Genomic DNA, 24313 nt, shown 5'->3' with positions numbered 1-24313 from the left:
AAAAGCACCTTGTCACAGAGGTTTTTCTAGGACAAAACGACTCTTAGCTTCCTTATAAAACCCAAAATGCTGCTGGTCTCTTTTAAAAGCAGCTTACGCCAACCTCAATTCCTGAAAAGACTTTTTTTTTTAGCTCCCAAAGGTTGGATCAAGCAGTTTTAACGATCTTTCTTTTTGAACACGTAACAAACACAGAACATTTAGACAACGAAACAAAAGGCAAACACAAACACGTGGACATTGGCGCGCCAAGGACAGACAACAAAGAAGGACTCTAAGAACTACAGAGAATTTCAGGACATCTCCCGAATTCTCTGCTTCTAGATGAACTCTGAAATAGCCTTTTCATTCTTTTTTGTTGATACAGCTCAGAGAGAGGGCAGCTGTATTTTTTAAAACTCTTTCTCTCTCTCTCATATTTAAAATGTAACTTTTTATCTCGTTCATTGGAGATGTAGCGGGCAGCTAATTTAACACTTCAATACCCTGCTTTCTAATTCTTTTTAACCCTGCTCTTCCCACCTGAAGCGGCTTTTAGGCTGCAGGCAATGTTTGTTTAGAATTCTCTTGACCTATGTTTTTGCTGTCACCTCCTAAGCAAAATCGGCACTGGGCCAATTCCTCATTCACCTAGACTGTCTCCCCCAAACCACTCTTCTTGTAAACACAGCCTCCAATTAACTGTCACTAACTCCAGCAGTCGATCTCGCAGCGGCGGCCGGCTATTCGGCTGGCATCTATCCTCCCCATCCGTCTCTACATCTGAGTCCTCTGAGTCGGAGGAAGTTAGCCCCTCCGACTCAGAGCTATCACGTGGTAAAAACCCCGGCTCCTTTATCAGATACAGAGGTTTCTTTCTGAGGCTTCCTGTTCTCCCGTCTCTCCCAAGAGCGTTCTTTCTCTCATCTCTCATCCCCGTGAATTGGTTCTCGGGGAGGCCTGATTTCTTAAATATGTCTTTTTTCCCTTTTCCTTTCTGAATATTTAAGCGCTTCCATTTCTCTGTCTCTGTTTCTGACATGTGGGCCTGTAATTTGTCTATCACTCTCCAGCCCGCCAAGCGGCTTTTCTCATCCTGTAAAACCAGAAGGAAGAGTACCAGCACTGCCTGGGGAGGGAGAGGAAAAAAATCAAGACCAGACATATCTCTCAGAGAGCATCACCTCGTTCTACGGTTCTGGATTCATTCCAAGCGTGGATGGCGAGCGGTGGGGGGTCTTCTGAAAACGTGCTGGCGATGGTAAATTCTCCCGGGTTTTTCGGCACCAAATGTGAGGGGCGCGCGTGTAGTGTCTCACTGGCACGAACATAGACACACACACACACACACACACACACACCAGAATCCTTCCGTAGAAACACGTTTATTCCCATAAACCAAAATGGTGGTAGAAGACGGAGAAGACGGAGAAAGGCACTGTTTTATACCCTAGAGCGGTGTAATCACCTCTCATTGGCTGCTTACTCGTAGCGCACCAAACGCTTTGGGATGGGCTTAGCTTTGGCGGGCTTTACCATGGCACATGCGTACTTTATTTGTTTACTAGGAAGAATTATGGCTGACAGCGCCACCTAGCGATGGCGGACTTTGCCAGCACCTGCTGCGGCTCCCAACAATAGAGAGTTGTACCACATTCTCCCCTAATTAAAAAGTTCTTCTAAATTTCTACCATAAGGTCCATGACAATATACATCCCTATGACACCACCACAATCATTCTACTTATTTAATCCTTTTAAAAAATTGCTAACTTCTAAATTCAATAGTATACACAATATCTTTTTGTCATGTTTAGGATCAACATTTGTAGATCTTTCCTTCACCATACCAGCTTCACATCCTTGGTTTACTAATGTTTTCACAGGATTCTATTCAAATAACAAAACCAATTTCAGACTCTGTGACTGTCTAGACTTAGGTCTGTACTCTGGAATATATTAAGTGGTTCATTCAATATTATATCCTGCCAGGAATATTAAAGGTTATGTTTTAGAGAGCGATGAACTTTGGATCCTGTGGATCAATACACATTCATCTTGTTATTTTATTTAAAGTTGCTAGTATAATGTTTTTCAGGGATTCTGAAAGTTTGTGGTTATTCTTCAAAACTCCAATAGACTTTGACTAATATGTAAAGATTTCTAGAAAAAAATGATTAGTACTTAAGGAATAGCAGAGAGCATGAATACATTAGTAACTGATTATGTTTTACCACCATTTCTTTCTCATCATATTTTTATTTGTTTTATGTAAATAAGCATTTTGGTGAGTGTGTGCGTGCGTGTGTGTATGTGTGTCTGTGTGTGTGTGTACGTGTGTGTACTATATATGTGCCTGGTATTCACAGATGTCAGAAGAGTGGGTACTATCTCTAAAACAGAATTTAAACAGAGTTATGGGCTACCATGTGGGTGTTAGGGGCGGAAACTAAGCCCACTGCAGGAAAACTAAGACACCTAAATATTTTTCCATCTCTCCAGATTTTTTTCTCACACTTATTTTAATCTCACAGGTGTGGAGTGGCTCAAGGGTACACATAAAATTTGGTTACAAAGATGTTAATGTAGTTCCCTTGTATATTTAAATCTTTTTGTCCTTCATACCAGAATGTATCATGCTTCTTGACTTCCACAATCATCTTCAGGGAATTGTTAAGAAAGAAAACCAAAAATTTAAATGTTATACAGAGACATGTTTGGGTAATATGTGAAAACAACATCTACCACAAAGTCGTCCTTTTATTTGACTGGCAAATATTGCTAATATGGATTATTTGTTTATAAAAAGTGACATTGAGAGCCTGCTGTCCTAAGGGAACCTACATTCTCTCACCACCTCCCTTCCCACCTTCATCAGACTTGCTGAGCAGCAACATACAGGTAAGCTTTCCTACACCCACCCATGTTCTTTGCTAGCTGAGTCCCCTGGAGGAAGCAGAGTTGCCCTGAGCAATCTGCTATTCTAGGAGGCCTTCCATTCTCCCCACCTCCTCTCCTCTCACCTTCATTAGAGTTTCTGTGCCTACCTATATGTTGCCCTACTCTTCCTAGATGATAGTGAACTAAACCTCTGAACTTATAAGCCACCCCAATTAAATGTTATCTTTTATAAGACTTGCCTTGGTCATAGTGTCTGTTCACAACAGTAAAACCCTAACTAAGACAGACACACAAGAAAATACAATTTGAAAGGTGAGGGAAATTCAAGGAACTGTGCAAGACCAGTGAGTGAAAATAGAAGCACACTATCTCTTAACATAAGAATATCAGGAATAGTAGAAGGTATAAGGTTCCAGCTCCAAGACAGAGAAAATATTGTCAACAAAATTATAGAAAAATAAAACTTTTCAAACCTTAAGAGAGAGATGCCTATAAACATACAACAAGCTCATGGAAAACAAATTAGACTGGACTAAAAAGCAAATCCTCCCATCACATAATAATAAAAATACAAAATCTACAAAACAGAGAGACTATTAACAGCAGCAAGGGAAAAAGGCCAGTAAACATACAAAGGTGGATTTATTTTACACTTGACTTCTCAACAGAGACTGTATCAGGAAGAAGGGCCTTATTAGATATCTTGCAACCTCTAAAAAGCCATAGGTGACAGCCCAGACTACTATACCAAACAAAAGCCTCAATCAACATAGATGGAAAAAAAAACAATATATTATTCCAAGACAAGTCAATATTTAGCCACAAATCCAACACAACACAAAATACTAGAAACCAAGAAGGAAAACTACATTAAAGAAAACACAGGAAATAAATAATTCCATAGTAGCAAAATCAAGAAAAGTGCACACACACACACATACACCTCACAAACATCAAAATAACAGAAACTAGCAATCACTTGTCATTAGTATCATTCAACATCACTGAACTCAATTCCTCAACAGAAGGAAACAGGCTAACCGAATGGATGCAAAATCAGGGTCTGTCATTCTGCTGCATACAAGAAATGCACCTCTGCAATAATCAGAGACATTTACTCAGAGTAAAGGGCTATTATAATATTTAATAAAAAAGACTTTTAAGCAAAGTTAATCAAAAAGTCAAGTAGTGACACTACATACTCATCAAAGAAAAAAATTGACCAAGATCATATCCCAATTCTAAACATCTGTGTTCCAAACAAAAGGGCAACCACATTTGTGAAAGAAACATTGTAAAATCTTAAATAATACATTGAACCTCATACATTAATAGTGGGAGACATTTACACTCCACTCCTACCAACTGACAGGTCATTCAGACAAAAAATTAAACAAAAGCAGGACTACAATCAATCAGTTAGAAACAAAAAAAATCTGTATAAAGAATCAGTGAAATCAAGAACTCATTCTTTGAGAAAATCAATAACATAGATTAACCCTTAGCCAAACTAACCAAAAGAAAGACAGAATCCAAATATACAAAATCAGAAATGAAAAGGAAAACATAACAACAGATATTGATGAAATTAAAAGAATCATTAGGTCTTACTTCAAAAGACTGTACTCCATAACATTGGAAAAACAATGAAATGGATGGTTTTCTAGACAGGTACCACTTACTAAAGTTAAATCAAGATCTGATAAACTAAAGAGCCCTATAACCCATAAGGAATAAAAGCTCCCATTATAGATTTCCCCAAAATAAAACAAACAAACAGAAAAAACAAGGCTAGATAGTTTTATGCACAATTCTATCAGACCTTTGACAGAGAGCTAATACCAATACTACTCAAATTATTCCACAAAACAGAAGCAGAAGAAACAAAACTTTTTCTGGATCTGTAGTCACCCTCATACTTAAGTTACACAAAGACTCAACAAAGAAAGAAAACTTCAAACCAGTTTCTGTTATGAACATTGTGACAAAAATACTCAGTAAAATATTTGCAATTTGAATCCAGGAACACATCAAATACATCATCCATCATGATTAAGAAGGATTCATCCCATGGATGCAGTTATGGTTCAACATATGAAAATCCATCAATGTAATCCACCATATTAGAAAAATGAAAGGAAAAAAATCACATAATTTTCACTGAAATTCTGAAAAAACTATGATAAAATCCAACACTCCTTCATTTTAAAAGTAATAGAGAAATCAAGGATACAGGGGACATACCTAAACATAAACATAGCAATATTCAGCAAGTCAATAGCCAACATACAACTAAATGGAGAGAAACTTAAAATATTTCCACTAAAGTCATGGACAAGACAAGGCTGCCCACTCTCTTCCTATTTATTCTATATAGTACTTGTTCTAGGCAGAGCAATAAGATAACTACCTTAGATCAATGGGATATAAACTGGAAAGTAAGAGGTCAAAGTATTGCTATTTGGGGATGATATGATAGTATATATAAGCAGCCCCAAAATGTTTACCTGATAACTACTAGAATTGATAAACACCTTTAGCAAAGTGGCTGGACAGAATATTAACTCAAAGAAATTATTAGCCCTCCTTTATACAAATAATAAACTGACCAAGAAAGAAATTATGGAAACAGCACATATTACATTAACCATGAGTAATATAAAATACTTTGGTGTAATTCTAACCAAGCAAATGCAAGATCTGTATGAATAGAACTTAAAGTCCCTGAAGAAAGAAATTGAAGATGATATCATAAGATGGAAAGATCTCCAGTGCTCATGGATACGTAGGATAAACATAATCAAAATGGCCATATTACCAAAGCAATCTATAGATTCAATGCAATCCCCATCAAAATTCCAAAACAAATTTTATTGACCTTGAAAAGAAAATTCTTCAATTAATATGGAAAAACTAAAACCCTGCTTATCCAAGTCAATCCTGAATCATAAAAGAACTTCAGGAATAATCACCATCCTTGACCTCAAACTGTACTACAGAGCAATAATGATAAAAACTGTATAGCATTGGTACAGAAACAGACACATTGATTAATGGAATTGAATCAAAGACCTGTAATTAAACCCTCACATCTATCAAAACTTGATTTTTGATAAAGAAGTCAAAACCATAAAATGGAAAAAATGATAGCATATTCAACTAATGGTGATAGAATAAAGTGGATGTCTACATGTAGAAAAATACTTATTACATTGAACAAAACTCAAGGCCAATGGATCAAGTACCTCAAAACACAACTGGATACACTAAATCTCATAGAAGAGAAAGTTGTTAATACCCTTGAACACATTGGTACAGGAGATCAGTTCTTGAACAGAACACTGATAGCTCAGGCTTTAAGATCAATAATTAATAAGTGGGACTTTATGGAACTAAACACTTCTGTAAGGCAAAGGATACTTGTCAACAGGGCACATGAGCAGACCATAGATATGGAAAGGGTCTTAATGAGTCCTATCTGTGACAGTGGGCTAATATCCACTATTTACAAAGAACTCAAGAAGTTAGACACCAACAACCCAAATAACCCAATTAAAAATGAGGTACAGAGTTAAAGAATTCTCAACTGTAGAATCCCGAATGATCAAGAAGTACTTAGGAATTGTTCAAAGTCCTCAATCATCAGGGAATCCCAAAATGAAACAACAATGAGGTTACATCTTACACCCATCAGAATGGCTAAGACCAATAACTCAAGAGATCACATGCTGGCAAGGAGAACACTTCATTGAAACTGGGAATGTAAACTTGTACAACTACTTTGCAAATCATTTTGGTGTTTTCTCAGAAAACTGAGATTAGTTCTACTTGAAGACCAAGATATGCCACTCCTAGGTATATACCCAAAAGATGTTCCACTATCCCACAAAGACACTTACTCAACTATGTTTATAGCAGATATTCTTAATATCCTGAAACAGGAAACCAATTTGATATCCCTCAACTGAAGGGTGGATAAGGAAAATATGGTACATCTACACAATGAAATACTATTCAGCTGTTAAAAACAAAGACATCATGAATTTTGCAGACAAATGGATGGAATTTGAGAATATCATCCTGAGTGAGCAAACTCAGTCTCAAAAGGACATGCACAGAATGTGCTCATGTGTAAGTGGATATTATCAATAAAATACAGTTACCATGCTATACTTTGTAGAGCCAAAGAAGCTAAACAAGAAGGAACTCCCAAGCAAGAAAGCTTGAATCTCACATAGAAAATGGAATGAAATAGTCATATGAGACAAATGGAATGAGAAAACGGGAAGAGAAGGAGAAAAGATTGTTGAAAGAGGGATTCACGATCTGGTGTGGAGAAGGCCAGGTGAGATGGTAAGACAGCCAGATAAAAGAACAGAAATATGCAACTGAAAAGAGTAAGGATGTGGGGAGCATCTCCAGGTTGAGACATAGACCTGGTATTAGGGCATTGCAAAAGAATCAATGTGGGTGAGATTAGCTGTGGCTCACCGCACTGAGGATATGGAACCTGAAGAGGCCACCTCCTATAGCCAGTCAAGAACCCCAGTGGAAAGACAGAGACACCAACCCATCCAGAAAATTTTCAACCCAATACTTATCCTGCCTACAAGAAATGGAGGCACAGAGGTGGAGCAGAGACTGAAGGAATGTCCAATCATTCACCAGCCCAGATTGAGACCCATCCCATGGGCAAGTACCAATCTATAACACTATTAATAATACTTTATTATGCTTGCAGACAGGAGCATATTGTCCTCTGAGATGCTCTACCCCATAGCTATCCTAAAAGCTGTTGCCTGTACATGGAATATGTTCTGCTAGGTGGGCTGTCCCTTCTGGCCTCAATAGGAGAGGATGCTCATAGCTTCATAGAATCTTGAAGTGGCAGGGTGGGCGGGAAACCCGGGGGGGGCATTCATTCAAAGGAGAATGCTATGGGGTATGGGGAAGGATTGTTGGAGGGTGTGATTGGGAGGTGGTCACTGAGAGGGATGTAAAGTGAATAAATAAAAAAACAGAATTAAAAAACATAGCAAGCCAAAAAAAAAAGACCTAATAAACTGCCTCATACAATTATTTGTATGCATAAAAAGCATAGTATATACAGTACAGTATACATGCATAGTATACACAGCTGAGCATGTATACATTATCTGTTTTGGAGCATCTACCATTGTTTTTAGGTATGGTTCCTCTGGATGAGAAACTATTGAATTACTTTATACTGCACAATATTATAGACTCTGTACCTTTAGTCTCACACTGATCACTCTACTCTTTTCTAGGATCCTTATTTGTTTTTTCAAAATACCTAGAACAGTTTTTCTAAACTATCTGTTGTACATATAAAACTGCTATAAACTCAGTATACATTTAACACTCAATTACATTTCTCCTAGAATAGCCACTCTACATTTTGACATGCTAAACTTTATAATATTTTATGCCAAAACAAGTCATTTGGTCTGTCTTTGTACTAACAGTGTGGATATGTGAAAGTATCTGGACTCCTATACAGATTAATTGGTTCACAGAAGAATACACTTAGCTTAAACATCTACACTTGTTTCAATTTAGATTGTTAAATCTCACATTCTAGCCAGAGGGTGATTTATTCACATGTCTTGCTTAGAATCACACTTGTAATTGTTTTCAAGGTCTATGATAGTTTGAGATTATTGAATACACCTTTAATGAGCCTTGATTGAAATCATACCATACTTAGAAGTGAAACAAAGATGATTACTACTTGGGAAACAGAAAGCAACATGAATATTCTGATGGTGATTATTTCTGTTTCTCACCAATATCTCACAAATATGAGTTCAGTTCAAGCCACCTATGCCAGGGTGGTTGCATGAAATTAATTATATCATCAACCTGAGAGTATTTGAGGAAATTCAGTCTTCTAAAGTGTTCTAACAAATGTGCCATTGCCTTTGTCTTAGAAGGAGAATTAGTTGTATTGTAATATGCAGCAAAATTATTTTATGCATTGGTGTAGAAATTGATAATGTGTGGGTCTCCTAGAGATTTCATTATACACAATTATAATAAAATGTACAGAGTAAAAGTTTGCAAAAATAACTAAACATATATAGCATATTTAATAAAACTTTATATTTTTTATGTTCATAGCAGCCTTATTTGTAATAGCCACAAACTGTAAACAATCTAGATGTCCCTCAACTGAAGATGAAGAAAATGTGGTACATCTACACAATGGATTGCTATTCAGCCTTTAAAAGAAAAGATATTATGAGTTTTGCTAGCAAATGAATGGAACTTACGAATATCAACCTGAGTTTGGTAACCCAGTCCAAAAAGGACATGCATAATACATACTCACTTATAAGTGGATATTAGTCATAAAATATGGGTACTGTTCTACAGTCCAAAGACCCAAAGAATCTAAACAAGAAAGAAGCACAAGGAAGGATGCCTGAATCTCACTTAAAAGGGGAAATAAAATATTAATAAGAGGAAGACAAAGATTTTTATAGTTTAAGTCAAGTCAAGGCAAGCATAAATACCATGTTGGGGACATCAGAGACGAGTACAGGAAGACAGTGACATTCGTAGCTTTTGGATAAGTGGAAGATAGTAGTCTGTTAAGTTAATAGCTTTCAATTAGTCACAAAATGTTATTTCAGACACAGGTGAACTAGGAATTGCTGTTTCAGAAAGTCCAGAATTCAAAATCTATCTTCTAACAACATCCAATACTCTATTAACTATGTTTGCTTCTAAAAAATGTAATTGATGTTTAAAGTTTTTGTTCAAACACTATGGAACATGCATTGGAGAAATGGGGACTTCAGCATTCACTTAGCTTTGAGAAAATCTATTTAAGAGTTTTGCAAACAGAGCTTTCTTTCTTGAGTATAAGATAATCTTCCTTATTCACTTTTTCTCTGCAAACATAAGTGATAATGCACCACAAAATAAAGCCTAATCATTCATTACAGTTTTGCTTAGAAAGACACGTCCATTATATGGTTTCCTGTTAATGATTGGAAATGAGTGACAAAACCATAAATATTTGTAAAATATATCATATATAATTTACATATATATGATAAAATTATGGTCTTCCTGTATTACTTGTACAGGAAAAGCTGAATATGGTCACAGCAGACTCTTGTCTCACAACAAAAAAGTCCAAAGTAAGAAAGCTCAGAGAAATGATGGGTGTAATGTTTATCAGCCTCCACCTCACATTGCAAAAGAAAAATGCAACCTATTAAGATGGAGAAGAGTGAAAGAAAACAAAGACTGATACTAGTACCATGATGCTCATAGTGCTCTTAGTTCACAGGGTGTTCTAGTAGAAGCATAAGTGCTTTTGATATGTACAAACTGCTGCTGATACTTATACAGAATGACAACCATTTAGCACCCAGACCAGACAATAGGCACAGTAAACTAGATTTGAGGAGAAAAAAAAAACATATGTAATGAGCCTGTGACCTATAGTAAAGCAGTATTTTATAGTTATTTTATATATCATATTATTGGTGTTCTACTTGATATATGTATAAATATATAACTATGTATAGTTATAGTAAAGCAGTATTTTATAGTTATAGATGAGAAAGTATTTGTAAACATCTCATATCTTCATACTACTTATTTAACAGTAATTTTGTTGGATGGCATTATATACATTAGGCATTTTTAGCAGCATGCTAAAATCTTTATAGCATAACTTTAAAAAAGTCAAGCATATGGTAAAACCCCTGATCTCTCAACACTTAGCTCTAGGAGAGTAATGATTCATCTAGTGTCTCAAGAGCTGTTGCATGCTCTAACATGACTAGCCATTGTTAATGACTACTCTACATAATTAGGCTCCAGGTTTGGAAAATTGCTTATGATCTTAAATTGAACATTTGACCAAAGCTAACTTCCCAGTCTTCCATTTACCAACTTCTGTGATCTTTAAAAATCTATTCATACTTGTCATCCCTGACATCCACCTAGTCTTTCTAGTCTATAGTACACTGTCTAACCAGTCATCTTCCTAAAGTGAATGTTTGTTCAGCTCCTTCAGGCAGCTAATTCCATTACTATTTTATTTTTATTTTGTTTGTCTTGTATATACTCTAAGTTGAAATATCTCAGCCCTTTACAACTGTATGCTTGGTACAACACTGTATAATGCTATGATACACAAATTCTGATATTTCATTTTTTCTTTGCATTAAGGCCTGAATCTGACTGCTAAGTACTGATCTTTGATATAGGGCTTAATTTTAAGGCTTCTGTAAGGCAAAGAACACTATCAATAGAACAAAATGGCAGCCAACAGGTAGGGAAAAGATGTTTATCAATCCTACATCCAATAGAGGGCTAATATCCAATATATAGAAAGAACTAAAGAAGTTAGACTCCAGAAACCAAATAACCCTATTAAAGATGGGAAACAGAGCTAAACAGAGAATTCTCAAATGAGAAAACTGGAATGGCCGAGAAGCATCTAAAAAAATGTTTAACATCCTTAGTCATCAGAGAAATGCAAATCAAAACAACCCTGAGATTCCACCTCACACCAGTCAGAATTGCTAAGATCAAAAATTTAGCTGACAGCAGATGCTTGCTAGGATGTGGAGAAAGAGTAACACTCCTTCATTTTTGGTGAGATTGCAAGCTGGTACAACCACTCTGTAAATCAGTCTGGCAGTTCATCAGAAAATTGGACATAGCTATACCACTCCTGGGCATATGCCCAGAAGATGCTCTAACATAAAACAAGAACACATGCTCCACTATGTTTATAGCAGCCTTATTTATAATAGTCAGAAGCTGGAAAGGACCCAGATGCCCTTTAACAGAGAAATGATTACAGAAAATATTGTATATTTACAAAATGAAATACTACTCAGCTAATAAAAACAATGACTTCATTAAATTCTTAGACAAATAGATGGAACTAGAAAGTATCATCCTGTGTGAGGTAACCCAGTCAAGAAAACAAAACAAAAAACCAGAAAAAAATGTTATGCACTCACTGATAAGTGGATTGATAAGTGGATATTAGCCCAAAAGCTCACAATACCCAAGATGCAATTCGCAGACCACATGAAGCTCAAGAATAAGGTAGACCAAAGTGTGGATATTTCACTCCTTCTTAGAAGGGGAAACAAAGCTCTTATAGGAGAAAATGTGGAGTAGAAGTGTGGAGCATAGACTCAAGAAAAGGCCATCCAGAGACTGGCCAACCTGGAGATCCATCCCATATACAGTAACTAAACATTGAAGCTATTGTGGATGCAGGGAAGTACATGCTGATGGAAACCTGATATTGCTGTCTCCTGAGAGGCTTTGCCAGAGACTGTCAAATACAGAGGAGGATGCTCACAGATAACTGTTGGACTGATCATGGGGTCTCTGATGTAGGTGTTATAGAAGAGACTCAAGGAAGGAACTGAGGGGCTTTGCAGCCCCATGGAGGGAGCAACAATATCATCTGGCCAGAGCTCCCCAAGCTCCCAGGTGCTGGACCACCAACCAAAGAGTACACATGGAGGGACCCATGGCTCCGGTCACATATATGGCAGAGTGTGACCTTGTTGAACATCAGTGTGAGGATAGACCCTTGGACCTGAGGGTGTTTAATGCCCCAGTGTAGGGGAATACGAGCTCAGGAAGACAGGAGTGTGGGCAGGGGGAGCACTCTCACAGAGGCAGGGGAAAAAGGTATGAGATAGGGGGCTTCAGAAGAGGAGATCTAGAAAGAGAAAAACATTTGAAATATAAATAAAGAAAATATCCAACTAAAACAAAAAGAAATATATCTTGCTCCCTTTTAACTAACTTACACTTGTAGAAAAATTTTAATGTAGTAACATGGTTATTATAGCAAATGATCCCATCCAAAGACTTAAGTCTTTGTGATCTTTCTGAAATACAGAGGTGCTCTTAATACCTGTAATCCCTCTGGATAGTATACAAATAAACATTTGGTACCCATCTTTAATTGCAAACAAAGTCATAGTAGGGGAGGGCAGTTCAGTGAGTTCTGTGAATTGAATTCAAGACACTAGATTTAATGCAGTTCAGAGATGAATCAACCTCTAATCAGTTCTTTTCAGTTACTTATGAATCAGTGAATTCAGGGGAGATGGATTCATTTGTTAGTTCATGCAGTTCAGAGCAGGGCAGGAGAGGCAGTTGAAGCCAGAGAATAGGAAGAATTCAGAAGATTAGAACAGATTGTAGAATTGAGGAAAAGGACAGAAATTCAGTCAGAAGATCAAAGAAGCCACATTAAAATCTAGGAGAGGAGTTTAAGCAAGAACTGCTGAGATAAAATAGCCAACCAGAGTTCAGAAATAGCTATAAAGACAGATACAAGAGCAGTATGCTGCTAATATAGCAATTTCAACTGGGAAATAAAATATATATCTACATATGCTCACTGTCCTTTCCATAGCCCTTTGTTTTCCATTTCTCCTTTTTCATGTCTCTACACTACTATCATCTCTCTACAATCCCCATTTCTTTATGGATGAAGCTTAAAGGTTAAATATTCATTCCTCACACACATGTTTTAGACCCCTTTTATCTAGCTGATTGTATCTTTCCAAAGATTTAAAAACTTTAACAATGCTTTTTTTCTGCTGGGGCAGATTTCTAGCATGTCTGTTCCTGGAAAGACACTGTATTCTGACTCATCCCAGATGATCCTCTGAACTCAGAGCAGTTGGTATTTAATATGGGGAAGAGGGCATGTTTGTGTTTTTTTCTGCAGGATTCTGAAGGAGCATGGTGGCTGCCAGAGTGATTGGTGAGATATACTGATGCTGGGACAAAGAATGATGTTGATCTGCAAGCTTGCTGAGTACCCTGACAAGGGTGACTGGGAAGCTGTATTTGGTATATTTTCCTGATCTGTCTTTGCTTGCCTATATTCCAGATGGAACAAGCTGCCTTGCCTCAAATTTTTAGACCTTGTGGGATGGAGAACCAAAAAGAGAAGTTATAATGACTCTTGTATTCTTAAAGGTGACCAGTTGTTTGGACTCAATCATGGACTAGCCTAGAAATCAATCAAATACTGGAATAACAGTCTTCATGTATACAAACACCAAGTCTTGGGTCTCAGTGGAAAAATATTAAAACAGATGGCTATAAGCTAATGTCAACAGGCAGCTTTTGTGGAAATTTATAAGCCTGAGTAGTCATAGACCTTGCAAATAGGTAGCCTTGGCAGACAATACCAACTTAGATAAGGACAAGCGAGTCATAGGCAGAGTCATAGTGACTTGTCCCTTGAACCTTCACCCAGCCGAAACCCAGTTCTGAAGATATCTGTATTCCCCCTGAACACCCACACTCTAGTGTCATTCCCTTCCCCACATCCTGCCTTTCTGTGTTTATATCCCTGTGTGAATTAATTATGATTTGAGAAAAAAATAAAAAATAAAATAAATTAAATTAAATTAAATTTAAAGAAAAAGAAAATGAAAAAAAAAGTCTTCATTTATAAGGCTGGTTTTGTATACTTTCAGAGACATATTTGGAAGTTAGCTGCAGTTCTCTATGATGTTATGTTAGCAAGAGATAAAGTTGGGGCATGATATGAATTTCAAACAAGTGTTAGTGCATGTGTTAAGGCTCTTTTAATTGTTGTGTTAAAATTACTTTTGTTTATTCTACAGTATTTAATGTAAGTTGCATTGATTGTACCCTTTCTAATTGTGTTAGTGTGTTGAAACCTGGCATGTCTATTATGGGGGTCTATCAACCAGCTTTTGTTTTATTGCCCTGAGTATCACAGAAACATGATATTCTGAAAAAAGCTTTCAAGTACCAGAAGCAATGAGCCAGGCTTTAAGTAGAAGCAAGAGGGTAGTGGGATAGATTATTGCTTGTATTACAGCTTTAATTACATTAATTACTAGCACCACTGCTTCTGCAATTGCTTTGACACAAGAAGTTAAGACAGCTACTTTTGTTAATCATTTAGCAAAAATAAAAAATGTTACTAATGTGTTGAGTATTACTGAAGATTTAGATCAGCATTTGGAAAAATGGTTAGATGTCCTTTATCCTATTCAATTACTGGAAAGAGGTTCAGAGTTTAAGAGTAAGGAGCCATCTCAAGTGTCATGCTAAATACCAATGGATTTGTGTTACTACTAAAATTTATAATCAGTTATTATAATTAGGAAAAAGTTTAAAAACACTTGCAGGGTATTTGACATAATTCTAACACCTCTCTGGATGTTTTAACTTTGCATAGTGAGCTTATGAATTTAAAGAATGCTGCTCTGCTGAGCTTTTATGCTGTAGATACTGCTGATGAAATTACCCATGTCCTGAGGTCAGTATTTCCATTTTGGTCAAGCTTCAAGAATGGCATATGTAGCTTGATTATGCCAGATTGTTTTGTCCTGGGAATAATTTTGTTCTTGCCCATCATGTTAAAGCTTCTCTTTAACAACATCAACATGTTGGCAGCTGAAGTACATGGCTTGAAACTGAAAATGGACCCCCCAGACAGAGTTATTAATTTAACAAGCTGACAAGCCAATGACGAGTAAAATTCTGTACAGAGCCCTACCAACTTAAAACAGAAACGTATTGCTTTTGATAAAGCATATTCCACGATAACAGGTAAGGAAGGAATTCTTATCAGAGCAACCTAAGACAGGTTCAGTCTTGTTCTTAAAATAAAAAAGGGAGAGATATTCCTGAGAGTATTCCATTACCATCATTTTTTGTTTGTTTGTTTGCTTGCTTGTTTGCTTGTATTGTTTTGTTTTTACAAATATGTAATGATAATTGGATCTATACTGAGAAAACAAGGCTTAATCTTGGAGAAGACAACTTTGACTTAAAGGCATGGTAATGTCTTGCCAATTTACGTCACTAGAAAATAGAATAATCATGATTGAATCTCTCAGTGTTAGATCATGACTGATGCTTAAACATGGGTATTAGATCAGGAAGCATTTTTTTCACCTCTGTTCTTTATCTAAGATAATTACATTCAGTAATGTGTTCTCAGAATGTAGAAATGACATTATCAGCTGCACAGGTTGGTTAATTAAAGCCTGAACTCACTCATGACTTATACTTAATGAAGTAGAAATTCTCTTACTTGACTACTAGTATACTTAGAGAAAATATTTAAAGACCAGTTAGAAGGCCTAGAAAATAGCTCTGCTATATACAACATTGTCATAAAGTCATTTAGAATAATAATTGGAGACACTTAAAGGACTCTCACTTTATTAAGATATAAGAAGACAATGGGATTGTAGCAGTGGTCGCAAGCATAGGTGAATATTTCTTGATCCACATCATCAATACAGTTGTAAATTTGCCTACTGAAAACTCTATATGCTATGGTATGTTTGAGTTGTAATATTTTTGCTTATATGATAAAGGCTGCTGCACAATATTTGTTTTGTCTTGTTTTAAACATTTTTTTTAGATTTATTTATTTTATAGGTGTGAATACACTGTCAAGCTCTTCAGACAAACCAGAAGAGGGCATCGGATCCCATTATAGATGGTCATGAGCCACCATGTTGTATCTGGGAATTGAAATAAGGACTTCTGGAAGAGCAATCAGTGCTTTTAACCACCTAGCCATCTCTCCAGCCCCAGCTAGTGCATTCTTCTCCTTCTCCTTCTCCTCCTCCTCCTCCTCCTCCTCCTCCTCCTCCTCCTCCTCCTCCTTCTCCTCCTCCTTCTCCTCCTCCTCCTCTCCCTCCCTCTCCCCATCCCCCTTCCCCTTTTTCTTCCTCTTCTTCCTCTTCTTTTTTTTTGTTTAGATTTTTTTTTTTACAGTCTAGTCCTTGCTCCTGTCCCAGTCCACCCTCCCACAGTACCTCATCCCTTGTATCCAAGAGAATGTTCTCACCACACCCTACTGCCAGGGCTCCCTACTCTTTTGTCCTCAAGTGTTACTTGTCTCTTCTCCCACTTACGCTAGACCAGTCTTCTGCTGTATATGTGTTAGGGTCCTTGTTCTTAATAGTTTAATAGTATCCCATTGTATAAATAAAGCACATTTTCTGTGTCTATTCATACATTATGGGACATCTGGGCTATTTCCAGTTTCTGGCTATCACAGATAAAGCCATTATGAACCTAGTGGAGCATGTGCTCCTGTGGCATGATGGGGCATCTTTTGGGTATATGTCCAAGACTGATATAGCTGGGTTTTCACATAGATCTACTTCGAATTTTCTGAGGTACCTCCAGATTGATTTTCAAAGTTGTTGTACTAGTTTTCAATCCCACCAGAAATGGCGGAGTGCTGTTCTTTTTCCACAGCCTCATTAACATGTACTGTCACCTCTTAGTCATTCTGATTGGTGTAAGGTGGAGAGAATTTCAGGGTCCTTTTGATTTGCCTTTCCCTGATGACTAAGGACTTAGAACATTTCTTTATGTGCTTTTCAGTCATTTGAGTTTCCTCTATTTTGAATTCTCTATTTAGCTCTATACCAGATTTTATTTAAATTTATCTGCAGTGACCAACAGTAAGGGATATGGAATGTGAAGGAATCACCTCCAATAGTTAGATAGGACCCTTAAGGGAGGGATGAGGACATGAATACTTCTTCAAAAATTTTGACCTAGAATTGTTTTGTCTAAAAGAAATAAAAGGACAAAAAATGGAGCAAAGACTGGAGAAATGACTGACAGCCAGGTAAACCTTGACGAATGGAAATCAGTGTTGTTTAGACCATGTATAATCTCAGTCTTTGTCATCATGGCCATTTTGTTCATGAGCTTATTGGTCATTGAGAGGGATAATTAGGAAAAGAGGCTGTCAATCCACAGATATGTCATATATCTGTTTGGATATTGAAATCCTCATTTGATGAAGTCATATTCTGTTGAGCATATCCATGAAACATAGATATCTTTATATCCTTTTTGAAGATGTATCCATATATTCCTTCCACAGATGTCTGTGTCATAATTTTTCTAATCCTGGTCTTTACAAATCCTTGACCATCTAGACAATCCACTGGGCACACACAGTTCATGAATCAGTGAACAGTTGCACATCTGACCATTTTTCCTTTCATATAAACTGTATCACAATATGTATTGCAAAAAGTTATGCTCATTAAGAAGATTTTCATTTCCAGTGTCTTTCAGGGTTGTCGAAGAACAGAATTATAATACTATAGCTATCCACTTCTGTGTAGTACCTGCATAAGATGCAAAACCATCAGTAAAACCAGCCTTAGTATTCTTTTCCTCAGTCAACTGATACAAGGCATGCTTTGGGAAAGATGGAATTGTAAAGGGAGTAGAAACCACAGGCATTTGGGCAACTTTCTCGTGTAATTTATTTGGATTTTTAGGAGATTTTTAGGCTGAATCACACATACCACTTCCATTTAATAATAGATTTCTGCTGTTTATGTGTACTATGTGAATTAGATAACACCTAGACCATGGTGGGCAGCTCAGCTACATTGTAACTTTGTGGCTTACGTTCAAATGTTCTATTTCCACTAAGGTGAAATATCTGGTCAAGTTCTAGCTTCCAAATGAATTTCTTTAGATGATGCTAAAAATATGTCATAAATTTGCATTGTGATTTACCTATAGAGTCCTGTAAAAGGTTCCAAATAGCGTACCTTTGTGTCATTAAACATCAAAAATAAAAAAATGAGAATTTGGAGTCAAGTGTAGTGGTACAGGCCCTTAATTTCAGTGCTCAGGAGACAGATGCAAGCAGATCTCTGTAAGTTTTAAGCTAGTCTGGTTTACACACTCTGTTCCAGAACAGCCAGAGCTGCAAAATAGATAGATAGATAGATAGATAGATAGATAGGTAGATAGATAATAAATAAATAAGTAAATAAATAAATAAATAAATAAATGGGTTTGAGCTTATATACCACTGTCAATTTCATATTATTTACTTACTAATTTCCTTTTCTTCTATATTTGGACTTAAAAAACAAATAATTAACAGCAAGTTTGCACTGTATATTTTTCTTATAGACAGTTTTGGCTCAGTCAGTAATTCACATATTAGTTTTTAGAACCATTCAATATAAACTGTGAAACTTATATATCAGAAAATCAACATGAAAAATGGATTCAGTGCTTGCTCTATTTTTTGACCAGGACATTAATCAAACACATAAACCTTTTAGTTTTATAGTCATCCTGCATAAAAGAATCTTTTTTTACTCCAGCTTTGTAGACGTTCTTATTAAAGTTTTATTTAAATATTCCTTATTAAATACAATTTACATAAGTCTTATTTAGGACTGGTTATATAATCTCTAAAGGGTGAGTGAGATCTGAATTAAGATATAGGATTTCTACATGACCCACAATGAAACTGGATTGCTGATTTACTGAATCAAACTTTTTGAGCAGCTGGTTTCTTTGCATGTTTTCATAGCACATAAGTTTATTGAGGCTGTAGTTACTGTACTTTGACTCTTTAAGCCTTGTCCATCTAAAAAAAGAGGAACATTCTTCAGTTTGACAAATTTATATTTCTTATTATACTATTATTTTTGTTGCCTCTGCTGGAATTTCTTTCACTCCAGTTTCCCATTCATTCTAAAGGTGTTTATTTATTGCTTGGAGCATGCATGAATTGTTACAGTTTAATGTCAAATGTATTCACTGTTCTAATTTTCTTCTGTCTACTAAGAAATGGAGCCTTATTCCTGATAGTATCTTTCTATTATTGAGTAATAGGATATATTAAGATGGTTTTCATGTACTAGGTTTTATTGGGAGAGACTTTTTTATAATTAATCATTTATAAAAAGATTAATATTATGTAAACCCACTGGTGTAGTTGTAGGGATGGATTATGACAACGTATCTGTTCAATGATTTTTCTAAGGATGAAAAAGAAAATCAGTAGTTCAGGAGCTCAAAGCTCAAAATATCAACAGGAAATGTGATTTCTTCACTGTAATGTCATATCTCATTTTGAATTGCTGAATTTAGTAGGACCATTGGTTTACTCAAAGTGAAAAATAAATTTCTTGATTTAGGCTATACATAATAGTGGCATATAGACATATATATCATACTAAGACTCCTCCAAACTGGAAAAGGAAAACTGATACTGACACTCTTTGGTTTTATTAAGCATTATGGCACTTAATTTATTAGGCCTATCATGGCTCTTCTTGTATATTTTTTCTTTTGTCTAGCATAGCACTTTTTACATCATCTTCAGTTGTTTTCATATAAAGTTTACTGCTTTACATTTTTAGCTAAATCAGTACAAGAGTAATTAATCTCTGAGCTATTTCTTTCTGTTGTCTGCTGAAATCACAGTGCCTTCGGCTATAGAAGGTCTACAAATGTATTTCCAGCTTGTTTTCCACTTAAACATGAGACCTCAGATGCAGAGCCTAAGGGAAGAAAATGTTTTTGAATTCTCAGTGGCCGTGGAAGATAATTCAGAAAGAACTTGGGTGATTAGTGTGACAGTTTCACTTATTAACAAAGTTAGCAGTACACATACTTACAAAATGTGAGCTGACTATATAATTTCTGGTCACTGCAAGGTATACAGCTATCAGACTAACAGCTGAAGAGACATGTATGTTAATAGGATGTTCTGTGTTTTTATTCCATGGTCTATGCAGATTCCCAATGTTGAATGTGCCTTTCAATTTTCTGAGTGCTATTTCAGATTCAAAGAGAATTTTCACTGTGAAGGAGATGTGGTAATTGGTGCTTTTTTCCCACTTCATACTTTCTACACTGCAAACAAAACTCCTCATGGAAATGTAGTGAACTACTACAAGGATTTTTACCTACAGTAAGTGATTTTTTTCTAGTTACAAATTTTCATAATTGAGAATTCATTTGAGTAAGGATATATATGGAATCAAACTTGATTATTACCTGCATTTTTCATTATGACAATTCTTATCTCCAACTCTGAAATACCTTCTTGAATTATATTTTCCTGAAGAATTTTCTTCTCATGAGAATGAAAGATTTTTATTGTATTAACTTTAGTTTTTACATATTATAACTGGAATCTCTTACTCTTAGCCAGTCTACAGCACCACATCACTTAGATATTTTCAAAAATAGATGTTCAGAAGAAGAAACATTCAGTTAAAGAGTGATCCAGTTTTTCAGGAGGATTCTGGAAGTTGAGTTATTTTTCTGTATAAAAAAGTGATCCCACTAAAAACAACTTTGACTCCTGAATGTCTGGTATAATGATTAAGCAACACTATGTTAACCTGTGTTAAATGGGGCTGATTTGAAGGAATCAGAATGTCAGTAGTTGAGAACACCTCACATTTGCAAAGATACCTTCACCTGTCTCAGATAGTTGCCTTTAAAGGTTTGTTTAATTATCACCTTCATTCTCTGATAATTTCACAATATTTATATCTTGGCTCCAAGTGTGTCAGTTTCACTGTTTTCTTTCATTATTAATACATTACCAATACACATTTAATAAAGTGATACCCATACAAAGATGTTTCTTTTAGAATGTCTGAATCCCTCAAGGTTATGGGACAGTGTAAGACAAGTCTATTTGAAATTTATTGTTTCAGTTAAATGGACATAATCATCTTATTTTCGTTTTTTAAATAAAAGATGGTGTACTTTATACAGACATTCCCACAACATTAGATATCCATACAATAGGGGTCTGAAAGGGAAGAACATTGTTTGCATTCTTCTGTTAATAATAGAGAAAATTAGAAAACCCAATCACAGCAATGCTGAGAGTTAGTGGATGGCAATTTATCAATGGAAACATACATGTGAAAGTGGACTGTGTGTGGTCATTTTGAAATTACTGAATTTTGGCTGAAGCTTTTGTGGGGTAGTAAATCAGCAACTCATGCAATTTTGGTGGAACGTTTTCAGATGTGAAAAGTCATTCAATGTTGAAGATGTTTGAACATGTTTTATTTGCAGTTGACATAGCAAACATCATCATAAAAATTCAATATTTGTTGTCTAGATGGAATAATTTTCATTTTTTCTATTCAGCAGGAACCATATTTAATCTAGGATATATTTACAAAGTTATTTTCTACTGTCTATCAGCTTTGGAAACATTGGATGGTAATGAAAGCTCTCCAACAGCTTAGTTTGTAAAATTTTCTGTGATGTTCCTTTTCTGTGTTCTCCCATATCACCAGCTCAGGCTCCACTGTGCCTCAGTATGGAATGTACTCTGAATTTTGCAGCATTGATTATATGTCTGCAAAGGGTATACTTACTGTTACATGAACTTTTTAATGGTTAACTTGTCTCCTACATCCAACAGGAGAGTGGAAACACAATGATTTAACTTGTCATGAAATTGGAAAATAAATCTACATGATAAGTTAATGTTATTATGATTCTAAAAAGTTAACATAGATTCTTATACAACATGATTCTCAGTACACTATTTTTATATGATGTAGCACTTAAACATATATGTGTGTATATATATATATATATATATATATATATATATATATATATATATAAAATTCTGCTGTGTTTCTGATTAAGTTTTTATTTAGGTGTATATACTTTATATGTTTTTAATGTGGTGTTCTATTCTTCTGTGTGTATGTGTAATTGTTATGCCTCACCCTCTGTCTCTTCAATGTATTTTTCTCATTTTTCAATATGTATAACTTTATTCATTGTAATGATAAAGATTACAAAAGATAATGTGGGGTTAAATCATGTTTTGTTGCATTAGGATTTTGTTTAGTACAATTTTCTTTCTTTTTTTAATTGCATTTAATCTTTTATTTTTTACATGCCAGAATTTATCCGCCTTGCAGTTTGACTGTTCCCTATCCCATTCCTCCTCCCCATCCTCCTGTCTCCAACAAGGATGTACCCAACCCACCAGACCTCTCCGCTCCCTGGGGCCTTCAGTCTCTTGAAGTTCATTAGGTGACTCTTCTCTGACTGAACACAGATCCAGCAGTCCTCTGCTTTATATTTGTTAGGGACCTCATATCAGCTGCTGTATGCTGCCTGATTGATGGTCCACTGTCTGAGAGATCTCGGGTGTCCATGTTTATTGAGAATTCTGGCCCTCCTACAGGGTTGCCCTTCTCCTCAGCTTCGTCCTGCTTTTCCCTAATTCAACCACAGGGATCAGAAGCTTGTGATCATTAGTTGGATGTAAATATTTGCATCTGACTCTTTCAGATGAATGTTGGATCTATTTGATGGCACTCATGATAACTCCCTTTTTGTGAGCAGTCCATAGCCTCAGTAACTGTGTCAGGCATTGGGGCCTCCTCTTGAGCTGGATCCTACTTTGAGCCTGTCACTGGAGCTCCTTTCCCTCAGGCTCTTCTGCATTTTTGTCCCTCCAGTTTTTTCAGACTGGAACAATTATAGGTCAGAATTTTGACTGTGGGATGGCAACCCCATCCCTCACTTGACACACGGCCTTTCTCAAAGGGAAGGACCTTAGATGAAATGCCCCACAGTGGGGATAGGAAACTTGTATCTCAGTTTTGTCATTGGAATTTTCTTTCAGGTTATCTTAATTAGTTAAACATTACATATAGAGTTAAGGAAATGTAACTATAATTATAGATCATTACAAAGTAATAACATTTTCTTCTTCCATATCCCTTTATGTGGGCTATCACTGGAAAGTTTTGCATAGATTTATGGTGATTTTCATGGCAAATGATCCAATCAAACCACTAAAAAATTAAAAATCTTCCAATTTGATGGGTTTATTTGAATTCAAATTCAGAAAAATTGACTACCAGGATTTACCAGCAATCCTACATATCTGGCTTTTTATTGCTATTGGGTACTGGAGAGTGAACTCATGTTCTTATGCACACATGGCAAACATTTAGGTAATTGGAATAATTTCACTGTTGTGTTTTGATATTTTCTGAAATGTAAAGAATGATGAAAATATTTACAAAACTTTTTTGATTGCTTCTCTCTTTCATTCTTATTTTAGTCATTTTAGTCCTTCATGTATTTCTGAAATGTTTTATTTCTATGTATACAACCTGCTTAACATCATGTAGGTTTTAGATTTTCGTTTCCAAAGGTTTTAGGTATTAAGACTTTTTTCTATTGTTAACTTTGAAGAAAATGTTTTTGGGTTTAAAAGAAATAAACTTCATGGTATGCAGGCTCTAAACCTCAGTAGCTGTCCAAAAGTGGATGATAGAATATGCCCAACATTCCAGTTGCAGATTTCTATTCATTCTCCTGTCTTTCCCCAACCTGATATGGTAGACTGGTGGTGAATTTTGTTCGTGAATTTCACTGAATTTGTAATTAAGTAAAACTCCACCAGATGGGTAGTTTTTTCTCTTCTATGACCATGCCCTCTTCCTTCTTCCCTTCTTTCCTTCTTCCTTTTTTCCTCCCCCCTTCCTCCCTCCCTCCCTCTCTCCCTCCCTCCCTCCCTCCCTCCCTCCCTCCCTCCCCCCTCCCTCCCTCCC

At 36.0% G+C, this 24313-nt stretch overlaps 1 protein-coding gene across 1 annotated transcript in view; it reads left to right on the top strand.

Moving 5' to 3' along the window:
* The first annotated feature begins 20443 nt into the window (after nt 1-20443).
* The window catches only part of LOC114637332 (vomeronasal type-2 receptor 116-like), a 14940-nt gene continuing 11070 nt past the window's right edge, over nt 20444-24313 (top strand). The window contains exon 1 of the mRNA XM_028785565.1: nt 20444-20667. Within this exon, the coding sequence (XP_028641398.1) occupies nt 20444-20667 (224 nt within the window). The remainder of the gene's footprint in view (nt 20668-24313) is intronic.

Source organism: Grammomys surdaster, unplaced genomic scaffold (assembly GCF_004785775.1).
Source record: "Grammomys surdaster isolate TR1022 unplaced genomic scaffold, NIH_TR_1.0 125276, whole genome shotgun sequence".
Taxonomy (NCBI): domain Eukaryota; kingdom Metazoa; phylum Chordata; class Mammalia; order Rodentia; family Muridae; genus Grammomys; species Grammomys surdaster.
This window is presented reverse-complemented; position numbering and strand designations above follow the sequence as displayed.